Source organism: Chiloscyllium punctatum, chromosome 12 (assembly GCF_047496795.1).
Source record: "Chiloscyllium punctatum isolate Juve2018m chromosome 12, sChiPun1.3, whole genome shotgun sequence".
Lineage (NCBI taxonomy): Eukaryota > Metazoa > Chordata > Chondrichthyes > Orectolobiformes > Hemiscylliidae > Chiloscyllium > Chiloscyllium punctatum.
In genome coordinates, this window is record NC_092750.1 from 11,959,238 (window position 1) to 11,971,880 (window position 12,643).

Here is a 12,643-nt window from a genome sequence, read left to right on the forward strand (position 1 = left end):
GGTAGGGAACAAAAACATTTGGTGGCAATAGGACAGCCCAGCAACAAAGTTACCCTGGATGTAAGATTGGAATGGGATCTGAGGGAAAGATGAGGATGTCAAGTGTGAGAAGGAGATGGTGTGACATAGATGGCATGGACAGGATGGAATGACATGTGACTGGGATGGTATGAGAGGTTGGATGATGCAATGTAATTAGCTAAGCTATTCTTTCACTCAAGTACCCAGGTCAAACTTCTATGCCTTAAGCTCTCATGTCCTCTGCTAAGTTAGGGATTTCTTTTGAGGGAAAAGACTGTAAGGTCTGGGAAGTTTATCAAATAATGCATTGGTCGTAAAGCACATTGAAACATGCTGAAGATACAAAAACACACAATAAACTCAGGTTCTTTATATTCCAACAATATCCTAAATGAAGATTCAATAGATTTGAATGACAATGCTTTAGAAAAGCTGCCTGGTTGCATTGATTCTATAGATAAGTCTCCAACTGCAGGCATGTCAGTGCAAATCAGACACTCAAAGAAGAAGCAGTTACGTTTGGATATAATTTGAAACCTAAAAATGGACTCTACTGGAACAAGGTTTGTAGTTAGGAAGGCTGTTTCTTTGATGAAAGATTCTGAACAGAAGGAAAACGTATTTATTCCCCAAATAATGTTGAGGGCAGATCTCAACATTTTCAATTCACAAGAAAACATTTCCCAATTCAATGATAATATTCCACAAAGTCACAAGACCAGACTTTTGACAAAGTAGGTAATTAATTCCTAGGCCTGCTTGAACAGCTTCATGTAACTTATTTCCTGCATGAGAAATTTTTATTCTGATAAAGTCTTTGCTGAAATAGTGACTGGAATTCCTGTAATTAAAGAAGTTCTGTTGCAATAAGGAAACAAATTCGACCGCAAATGCTCTGCGGGTCTCTGCTGGTAAAATATATATTAAACCATGACGCTTCAGTGGTTTAATTTCTGTCACACTAACACACATATTTATAGAATCCCTACAGTGTGAAAACAGGGCCTTCAGTCCAAAAGGTCCACTCCGACCCTCTGAAGAATATCTCACTCAAACCCATTCCCCATCAGTCTACAACTACTCCTGACTAATGCACCTAACCTACACATCCCTGAACACACTGGGCAATTTATAGTGGCCAATTCACCAACCTGCACATCTTTGGACTGTGGGAGGAAACAGGAGCACCCGGAGGAAACCCAAGCAGATATAAGAAGAATGTGCAAATAGTTACCCAAGGCTGGAATTGAACCTGGGTCCCTAGTGCTGTGAGGTAGTAGTGCTAGCCACTGTGCTACCTAATGAGGTACTCTGCTGTGCAGTGTAGCTCCCCCAAGCGTTTTAAAGAAAAGCTTTTTCTCAGCTTTCTCATCTGAATTGACAGCTGAGTGATGTAGTCTCCCATCCTGCCTGGTGACAAAAGGAATAAGTAAACTTGAAAGGGTTCAGAAAAGATTTACAAGGATGTTGCCAAGGTTGGAGGATCTGAGCTACAGGGAGATGCTGAACAGGCTGGGGCTGTTTTCCTTGGAGCGTCGGAGGCTGAGGGTGACCTTATAGAGGTTTACAAAATTATGAGGGGCATGGATAGGATAAATAGGCAAAGTCTTTTTCCTGGGGTCGGGGAGTCCAGAACTAGAGGGCATAGGTTTAGGGTGAGAGGGGATAGATATAAAAGAGACCTAAAGGGCAACTTTTTCACGCAGAGGGTGGTACATGTATGGAATGAGCTGCCAGAGGATCTGGTGGAGGCTGGTACAATTGCAACATTTAAGAGGCATTTGGATGGGTATATGAAAACCCTTCCTATATGGGTATAATAGGAAGGGTTTGGAGGGATATGGGCCGGGTGCTGGCAGGTGGACTAGTTTGGGTTTTGATATCTGGTCGGCATGGATGGGTTGGACCGAAGGGTCTGTTTCCATGCTGTACATCTCTATGACTCTATATACATATATATATATATTATATATATATATATACTGACACACTACGTCTCTTGAGAAATCACTCATGGCCATTCACATGAATTGCTTTTTTTTGTTTAAAATTTAGTCACTGTTTAGTAGCCAATTTGAGCACAGTAACACACCCAAGCAGCAATAAAACATTTCTTTTTTTGGTGACAGTAAGAACATAATAAATAGGATCAGGCTATCTGACTAGTATATTCAATCATTTAATGAGATTGTGGCTGAACCATTACGTTGACTTATTGGGTATTAAAGGATTTTCAATGCCACTTTCAAATTGGGAAAATCTTAGTTTAACATTCCTTCTGAAAGGCAGCATCTTGACTTCTTTACTCAGAACTTCGAACATGTCTTGACTCAACAACGTATTGCTGTCAACTGAGTAGGTCTAAGAGGTCCAGAGAGCTCCACTGATTATAGAAGGACTGAAGAGGACATACTCCACAGGTTCAGGACAGGACATTAAAGACTGGATGTCTGGCATTATTTTAAAAGTCTCTTATTAAAGAAATGAAATATTCATGTCCAATAATGGCAACCAGCCAGGAGGAAAATTAGAACCACGTGTAACTGTAGAGTATAGTGGGCAATTCAATTTAGGTTTGGAAGAAGGTACAGGGACATTCATCAGAATGCTGCCAGAGGTGAGGGGCTTCAGTTATGTGGAGACAATATTCAAGGATAGTTCCTCTTATAGCAGAGAAGGATCCTACTGAATTGATTTTGAAAATTGATACTGAAAATTCTGAAGGGTTCCAACATTCTTTGACAAGTGAGTAGCAAACCATAGGATATAGATTTTAAAATATTGACCAAAGAACTAGAAAGAAAATGAGGAGAAATAATTTCAGAGGGCTGTTATATCTGGAGTTGGCTTTCTGAGAAGGTGATGGAATCAGATTTCATAGGAACTTACGAAAAACACCTGAACAACTAGCTGATGAGAATAAACTTACACGATAATGGGACAAAGTTGAGAGTAGTACAAATTTGGATAGATCTTCTAAGAGACAATACAATTGCAAATGACTCTCTTCTGTTGCTGTATAACTCTATGGCTTGGTAGCACAGAACTTGATTATTGCTGCAAAAAGCAGACACATGACTGAAGCTTTTTGTCTTGAAGTTATCAGGACAGCCTCAAGAATACCAAGCATCAAAGGGAACAACAATTTGCACTGGATGAGGAAAGGCTGTAGACTGGTTGGAAATTACCACAGTGGTCGAGAAATTATCACAGTGAATGTATTAGAGAGCCATTGCCCCAGGCTTTTACATCACCAGGAACATAGGCTTTACATCTCAATGACTGGTGGAATAAACAGCACAACCCTTTGGATGTTTACAATTGGCATAATATTGACAATACTCAGCTAGGCCGCACTTACAACACTCAAAACATAATGTTAGATGAACAGCAGTTGCTAAGCAATTCAAAGTGAGCTAAGAATTTAACTTACAATCAATTAAAGAGGACCAGGCAGGGTTAACGTGTGGCTCATTGATATTTGCTAGAAGTTACACATATTCATAACCTGGGACCTGTCCTTTACAGGAAAAAAGCAATATGTATTGTGTGTTTTCAAATTAAACAAACATTCCCTGGTGCATTTTCTACCACGACACCTTGATCACACAAGGCCTACCTGCTAATCAGTACACTTTTTGTTCGTCCAGCTGTTTAGCTACTCCCTTTAAAATTTTTGATTCTGTGAATAGAAAGTAAAGCTGATTATCATGGGGACACTCCACTGACTTCTTCCACTTTGATTTGAATCCTGGGCATGTCTAAAAAGGCTTCCAGCCAATCTTCTCCCAGAGTTAGTGATTGATTAGAATCCACTCCCTGAAGAACTAGTGCCATTTGTAGCATTATACATCAGAGATCTCAGTGAGAAGTTGCCCTTCGTAACAGATGCGATGCAAAACATTGCCCTTCCTTCCAAGTAGAAATTTGGATTCATAAACAAGTTCTAGAATAGTGCAGGCATATTCTGACAGTTCCTATTAAGTATCTCTACGATGGAGTAAGAGCTTGGTCCTTCAATTGTTCAACTTCTCTGCAGTTCACAGAAACGCAGCCTGTAATGGGAACAAGTAAATTTACAAATTTAAAAATCACTTCTAGCAAAACACCATAAACATTACCTTTAGTTACTTTTCATTTTCAACATATTTTGACAATTTTAGGAGTCAAATTTAAGACACAGTTTTCAATGATTCCCGTTTTCAGATTCTAAAGGCAGTGTGTACCACTCATTAATAACTCACTTGTAAGCTCCAGTGCTGATCCGTTGGTGCAGGGGGGAGGTGGAGAATGGTGGTGTAGAGGTAGTATTATTGGCAACTGATGTAATTTGAATTCAATTAATAAATCAAGAATTGACAGCTCAGCTCAGTAATGGTGACCATGGCAACCACCAACAATTGTCGTAAAAATACTATCTGGTTCACTAATACCCTTTAGGTAAGGATCCTTACGTAGTCAGGCCTGTATGTGACTCCAGACCTACAACAATATAGCTGAATCTTAACTGCCCTCTGAGATGGCCTAGTAAGCCTCTCAGTTGAAGAGCAATTAGGAATATGCAAGAAATGCCTGCCTCATCATGACGCCCACATCCCATAAAAGAATAATTTACAAAATGCAAACCAACCTTTCATGACGCTTCAGAGCAATTCAAACCAATAAAACTGGCACTGAACTGTGTGAGAACAGGTGGCCAAAAGGTAAGTGAACAAGATACATATTAAGGAGCATTGTAAAAGGAGAGAGGTGGTAAAGTTTAGGATGGGAATTCCAGAGCTTATGACATAAGCATATGAAAGCATTTTCAATGTCAGACTCCAGGGTGACGTATAGTCAGGATTCCAAGTTTTGGGTCTAATATGAGTGAACAGGTTGATTCTCAACCTTCAGACCTTTGAGCACATAGAGGTAGGAGCTTCCACAAGGTGCAGGATTTGTTTGTTTTTCGTTCCTGCTCTGCTAGCATCCTGCCTCAGCATTAAGGCCTTGTAGCTCAAAGCGTGGAACAGCCTGCTATTGCCATTTTTGAACAATTGGCAGCAAGCTCCTCCCAGCTATTACTGACAATGTTGCTCTGCTTTAAGGACAGCAACATTTACCATCTTCCTCTCTGGAAAGCTGGTCACTTGAGAGTTTGAAAGAGACAGATCTGGGCAGTGTCCAGTTCATCAAAGTTAATTTTGCAGAAGGTTTGCACACCAGAAGATCAATTCTATGGTCTCAATCCCAGTTTGTGTGAGCTGATAAGATACACTGTCCAGATGCACTCTCAAATTCAATCCCCCAGACCGTTCATACTCTGAAATGGAATTGACAATCCTCCAGAATTGCTCAAGTCTGCAGACATTAAAGACTAACTTTTGGACAATGTCTGAGCAACATCCAGGAGTAAAAATCACAAAGTCACTAAATGAATTAGACATTGTTTAACCACCATTTTACCATAATTTTCCAGCTCCCTTTGACTCTGAAGAAGAGTTATATCATAATCAAAACGTTGACTCTGTTTCCTTCACCCCAGATGCTGCCAGACCTGCTGGGTTTCTCCAGCATTTTGGTTTTATTTCCAATCTCCAGTATCCACAGCACTTTGCTTTTATTACATGTAATTTTAAATTTCTTTGAAGGCTTTGTTTGTTCAGTACAGTAAAATCACACTCAGTCGAATTGTATAGGGCTTGTCCAAAAATCTGTGTTAGGTAGAGAATATAAAGACATCCCCTAGCAACCTGATTCTGCCTACAAATGTGCTCTATGTCAAAAGAAAAACAATTGAAAAACATGGTGACTCCATAAATATGTTAAATATGTCTGAATTTTCCAATCCATTCATATCTTATAATGGCTGGATCTTGAATAGTAATAGGCATTGAAGAAAGTTGGAAGTTGGCTCTGGAAAACCTCAGTAATCTACTTCCATTTAGTGTTCTGTTGTTGGTCATGGCCGATATAGTTTAGACAGTCGTTAATGCAGTCAAAATGTTTTCTGTGTTTTCGTGTTACAACCCAAAATCTTGAAGCATCTCTCTGACCCTCACAGCTTCAGCTAGGGAAACAGCTGTACGAGTGAGACAGCATTCATCAGATTCTTCAAGATCTTCAGCCTCCTCGAATGAAAACTGTATTGCATCTGCAATTGCACAGTAGAACTGTCAGATTTGGCAGTGTATGGTGTCATCTAAGATGAGTACACTAGTTTCCATAGTTTCAGCTGCTGGAATTTCTATGCTGGGCAAGCAAAAAGAACCTCATCATTGGAATGATTAGTTCTTCCTCATCTTTGATGCCTTGTGAAGTTGTAACCTTTTTGAACTCAGCATGGTGGAAGCTGCCAGTATTTGTGGCTTCTGTCACTATCTATCATGGACTAATAAAGTAGATGAGTTATACTCCTGCCTCTTTATAATCTGAGATCACTTGTCCAAGGTTTTATAGATTCCTAAGCAGCACCAGAACTACAAGCTGAAGTTTGGCTGTGAGAATGTCAGCTTGACACTCCTAAGGTCAGCAATGTTGGGAGGTGCACTGGGGAGAGCCTGTAATGATGATAATGTTACTTTTGTTCCATTGATACATTTTGTCCATTTCACGATGGCAGTTTTGCCAGCTTTGTAACGTGTGGTTAGTGTTCTGACATTCACAAAGTGACATCTTGGTCAAAGGCCCCTTGGATTTTCATAGCACATGAAGTAACAGCTTTTCAGCGCTGCCCATGTGGCCAGACCACAGCAGTGAGACATTCCTTGCTTTGCTTTCCACGGTTTGTTCCATCTTTCAATATTCAAGAATGATCTGGTAAAAGATGGTGAATGGTCCAGCTTCTTGTCTCTTGGTGAGTCCTGATTCAGGACGTGGGGAAGATCATGTTGCAGCTAATAACCTGTCATTACAGTCCAATCTGCCACACCCTCACTGCTTTCCATTCAGAGGATGATGCCACATGTTGTCTTCAATTGCTTCAGCCACCCATCGCTGCATGTGGACACCATGTGGCCCAGCCTCCTTTCCAAGGTGATTCCCCTTTCCTGTAGGATTGGACTTGGATCTGCTTGAAATGCCATGAACCATGTTAGTGCAGGTCCCCCAAGGTTGGGGAAGGCAGCCATTCTCATCATCTTCCTTGCTGAAAAGAATGCCAGCCTGTCAAACTGTTCCAAGATGATTGCCTTGTGTTTCAGAATGATTGACAAACGTGACAGTGGAATCTCCAACCCTTTATGAAGCCTTTTGTTTCACACCATTGTGTTCCACTTGCTGTATCAACTTCACTTTGTTTACAATCGACAAATTGTTACCAGGTTTAGACATACTGGCAGATTTCGATATCTAACACCACTCTGACTGGTTGGCATGGCTCATATGACAAGTGTGCACAGGTAACTTGGATTTACCAGTCTGGAACTAGACTTATCATGAGTCTCCTTATTTTGAGTTTCTTACCCTGCTGGCAGGAATGGCTGAATAACTTATCACAACCAGAGATTTCAGGTTATCGAAATGTGATTACACTGTGTGAATATATGCTGGTATTATAAACGGAATGGATAGGGAGAGGCAAGGCATTTTGGGGTAGATGAGGCAGATGTAGTTAGGAACGCATTTGATAAAACCTGCAGGACTATATCCAAGCAGAAGTTCACAACCCACAGCTGGCACTGAAGCCATTTACTGGTGAATTTCAAGCCAAAGCTCTGTTCCTAGAATCCACGTCATTGTAAATTATTAGATAAGACTCTGAGGAAGTGAAACTGCATATTTAAAGCTATTTTGTTCTCAGCTTATTTCCGGTGTTTGTGAAGCTGACAGCTCATTCCAAAAGAAAGGGGTGAATAATCTGCCCCAGGAACCTCTAACAATACAGTCCTGAGGTTTCCTATGGGGGTATTGTTAGTCTGTTGTGAGGGAAATATTCACAAAAGGACTGTTCCCTATGGTATCACAGATTAGCTTTAACTTAATTACAAAGCCTTAACAAAGATACAACATTTTCAGGGTGCCAACATCATGACACAAAAAATCAACAGCTTTATCAAATTTGTAGGAATTAGATGTGTTTTTGATAGATTGGGCGAGTTGGAGATTTTTGGTTTTGCAATCAGCAGATTCTTTTCTAGTCCGGCCTCATTTCGATATCCCTTTACCCCCCCACCCATTTCCCTGGAATATCTACCTAACTCATTCTTCAATGTGATATGCAGTTTCTGCTTCAATGACTAACTTAGATAAGCAAGTCTGAATGTGTAAAAATATTTTTCCGGTTTACATTCCTAAATCACTTCCATTAAATCTTACAGCAATACCTGAAATAACTCCACAGAGGCTGGTATTCCATCACCAAGTCACTGTTGATTTACATGTGTAAAGTCCTCTTGACACTGATCCAGCTCCCTTAGAGCTACCTCTCAGATTGTCAGAATGGTCTAACAGTCCTGCTCATATGTCAGCCAGGGCTTACTGATTAGTCCAGGTTAATGGCCCCAATTAGGGAACTCATATTTGATGAGGTCTACTCGGCTAACCTCATTACAATCACTACATCACCCCCCAACCCACCCATGTTCGAGTCTGAGGACATAGGCTGGTTCTTGATTTGTACCTCCCCCAGGGCCACCAGGTCAGGTTATTCCAACTCTGCCTCTAATAAGGGAGTCCATGTAATGTAAAAGATGCATGCAGTTTTTCTATCATTGTCCCAGTGTTTGACGAACGAACTTTATGCACGTTCACGCATTCTTTCCACATACTAGGCCCAGTGATTGAAGGCAGGATCGAACGATCTAAGCTTTCCGAATAGCGGCATGATGCCAGAAATGCTGATCCAAATCAAAGTCAAATATTGAGATCTAATTTCTTCAGTAGCGTATTTTTCTCTTTCGTCGTTACTAAAGTAACTCCACAGAGGTCGTTATCCCACCACCAAGTCACCCTTTATTTACATGTGCATTGTACCTAAACTGGCTTTTTTAGAACCAGCACTCAGAGTGAGCAGAACCTCTGACACTCCTGTTTTTACCTATTAGGGGCTCCCTGATTGGATCAGATTATCTGTTCCAATCAGGGAGTTCATATTCTGTGAGGTGACCTCGTTACAATCACTACAATACTCATTTAACTTAACCATTTAACAACAGAAAGGAGTCTGTCCTACCCAATCACTTAAATGATTTTAAATTTTTCATTCTTTCATGGAACCCAGCAGTCACCTTTGTTGCTTCCGTTGCGAATTAACATTGAACTAAGTAACTTGGCAGGCCATTCAGAGGGCAGTTAATGGACAACTATATTGCTGTGAGTGTGGAATATCATGTAGGCCAGACCAGGGAAGGACGGCGGAAAGGACATGACTGAACTTGTTTCAAATTGCCCTTTAGTTTTATTCAATTTTAAGTCAGCCCAAGTTTTCAAAGACTATACCAGACAAATTCGTTGTGCAGCTCTGTTGACCCCTGGATCAGAAACCTTTCTCTACTGTAGAACCCAAAACTACACACAATACTCCAACTGTGGTCTGAATAGAGTTTTACATGCACTAAACATTAATCCCTATTTTTATGTTCCATAGGAGCTGGAACAAATGATAGTTTATCAGTGTTCCAGAAGCTTTTTTAGTGTTGTGTGATCTAAAATATCTCTCTGATCTTCCAGTTCAGCTGTACAAGAAGTTTAATATATTTTACTTTTATTAATCTAAGTTTACTATATCATGCTTAATCTCTTTTTCATTATGTGATGGCCTGAGTGCTTTGGGGAGGGAAAACCTGCATTTTATGTGGGGTAAATGGTCTCTTTTAGAACTAGATCGTTCTGAAAGAAATTTGCTTGATAAGCAAAAAAATCCACCTGTTTCTGGCATTTGCCTAGGATATAAAAAATAGTAAAAGATGGGTCAACCAGAAGTTAATTCTCAGAGTAAGTAGCTCCTTGAGTTTATGTTTAAATGACTTGGCTTTCATTCAAAAACATGTTCTTTCAAAGCAACATTTAATTTAAACAGAATTCAATTTGAACTCTCTGTTGGCTTTACAGACTTCCAACTCTTTATAGCTTCGGTGACATATAGTATTTTAATCATTGTCTGTGTTCATTTTTTTAAAAAAATGTTCATACTTACTTTCCACAGAAGTCACGGTGGGTAGCCCTGTAGGTGAGCTGCATGTCAGCACATTCCTGAAGCCAATTTTGTATCATTTCTGGATGTCTGGGATCCACCTCGAGGAAAACCTTGCTGGAGTAAAGAAGAAGCGTGCTGAGGGAAACGTGGGAACAGAAGGAGGCCATTTGTTCCCTCAAGCTTGTTTGGTCATTCAATGACTGATTGGCAACCTACCTCTATCGTTCTGACTTTATACCATTCTACTCAAAATGGTAGATTAATAAAAATATGTCAACAGAAAGGAAGCACCACAAGAAATGAACAACTTTCATTTATATGGCACCTTGCAGGACCTCAATATAGTCCAAATGATTTTAGATAGCCAATGAAATAATTTTGAAGTACAGACCCCACCGTTACGATGGAGGAAATGCTGAACAGTAAGCTCCCACAAACAGCAATGAGGTAATCATCCAACATGCTTTCTGTGATACAAAAATAAAATCTATTGCAAATACTCAGCATTCAGGTAGAGGAGCTGGTGAGAGACACATGGTGACTTTGTTCAGGAAGGCCTCTGATCCATTTGCCAATCCAGTAGCAGCACAACCACTTGTGGGCCCCTGGAATCAAAACCCTGGTGGTGGATGTCACAGCTGGTGGGAGCTGCATGCCAATCAGTGGATGGCAGCTCCTGGTGTTTAGGGGTGCCACTGTGGATGCTGTGGCTAATGTTTAACCTGAAAAATAGAGAGCAGTGCGTCCTCTATACTGCAGCAGTGTGAGTGTCAGCCTAATTCTGCTGTTATACAAGGAAGAGAGTCTCAACGATGAAATTGATTGCCATTCTTCTGAAATTTTTGGGGAAAGGGTGCACATCACTGGAGCTTAGATCAGAGTGGTGTTGGAAAAGCACAGCAGGTCAGGCAGCATCTGAGCAGCAGGAAAGTTGATGTTTCGGGCAAAACCCTTTCATCAGGAATAGGCCTGACCTGCTGTGCTTTTCCAGCACCACTCTGATCTAAACTCTGGTTTCCAGCATCTGCAGTCCTCACTTTTGTCTTGCACATCACTGGAGCCTACTCAGGAGAACAATTTTATTACTTCAAATTCTCTCCTGCACTCCTACATATTTCAAGGAGTTCTCTGTGACCTGTGATGTCTCCAAAGTGGCCACATTATGTATAGTTCCAGAAAGAAGGAACATGATTTCTCAAACTGGCAGATTCTCAAGCAAAACAGGTTAAGATCACACATCTGAATGTCAAGCTAATTTTGTCTCATTTTCCTGAGCGTTTCTGGGTTAACAGTTCTTGTTTTGCAGTGGTAACATCCCTATCTCTGGAGCAGGGTCCTCGGTTCAATTCCCACCTGCTCCAGATGTGGTGTCATAATAACTCTGAACAGGTTGCTTGGAAAAAAGCTAGAGCACTGGTGGCTGCTGATTACCTGCCCCTCTTCCACAGCTATGTTCATGTTTGGGTGTCCTTGGAGAGGGAGCAGGCAATACCCACCAATACGTTTGACGGTTTTAGAGAAAAGTGTGTTCAGTGGGGGATGCAATGCTTTATCTGCCCTTCCACTCTATTTTGATTTAGCCCCTGCTCCCTCCCCTTTTGTGGTCTATATTGTCGTTGTTGGGCATCATGTATAATTTGAGTAACAGGAAACATTGGTGATTTAAAAATAGTTAAAAATCCCATGAGTGATTTAGTGATGGAAAAGGTCTGGAGCATTTCCAGGTTCTTGTGGCATGGATGATAGTGTCCCTACCTCTGAACCAGAGAATGAGGTTAAAGTCCTACCTGCTCCAGAGGTGTGTAAGAACATCTCTGAACAGATATTGTGAACATGGTGAACAATAACATAGTAGCTGCTGACACACTTCAGGAACTCACTAAGTCATGTACACTGCAGGGGCTCTAGTGTACCATTGCCTCCTAAAACCACATTCTAATTTAAGTTTCTTTTGAGATCTTGCCTTCTCTTGCAGTTTCTCTTTGGGGGCTGTCACTGTTCAAATTTAGCTGAGTTTCTTTAATTCAGTTTCATGTGGTTGAATTTGATTTCATTGTTTTAATTAATTTATTAAAAGGGTAAAAATAGAGACTGACTTGACTGCCCGCCTCTCTTTCACAGTTATATCTGCACTATGTGTCCTTGAAGAGGGAGCTCATGGTGTTGCTGGCACAATTCAGGCTCTTTACAACTTGTGCGTACCCTGCAAAATTATATTCTAATTTAAATTATTCAGATTCCTTTGAGTCTTTGTTGTTAGCTACAATGCTCCTGTAATAGACTGGAACATGTCTAATCTGGTTCAATTTCAGGTTCAGTGCTTTCATTGATTTATCAAATTGAATGACTGGAGATTTGTGGGACAAAGTGGTGGTGTTTGTAGGAGGCAGACATAAGTAATGCTGCATTCTGCAACTAAACCTATTACCAAGAAAAGGATAGGATTTGTGTCTTGTTTCATACTTCATAAGACCGGCCTGGAATCCATTATAATAACATTAAGTCACA

The 12,643-nt window shown here is 40.6% G+C and overlaps 1 protein-coding gene across 5 annotated transcripts in view; it reads right to left on the minus strand.

Annotated features, from left to right (window-relative positions):
* Positions 1–629: 629 nt before the first annotated feature.
* Positions 630–12,643, minus strand: part of hemk1 (HemK methyltransferase family member 1) — a 137,284-nt gene continuing 125,270 nt past the window's right edge. For 4 of the 5 annotated variants that reach the window (XM_072581847.1, XM_072581850.1, XM_072581846.1 and 1 more), the window contains 2 exons: positions 10,136–10,249; positions 630–4,076 (listed from right to left, as the gene is read on the minus strand). In XM_072581847.1, the coding sequence (XP_072437948.1) occupies positions 4,046–4,076; positions 10,136–10,249 (145 nt within the window). In that variant the 3' untranslated portion in view covers positions 630–4,045. The remainder of the gene's footprint in view (positions 4,077–10,135; positions 10,250–12,643) is intronic. The other variant, XM_072581849.1, reaches the window with a different exon arrangement.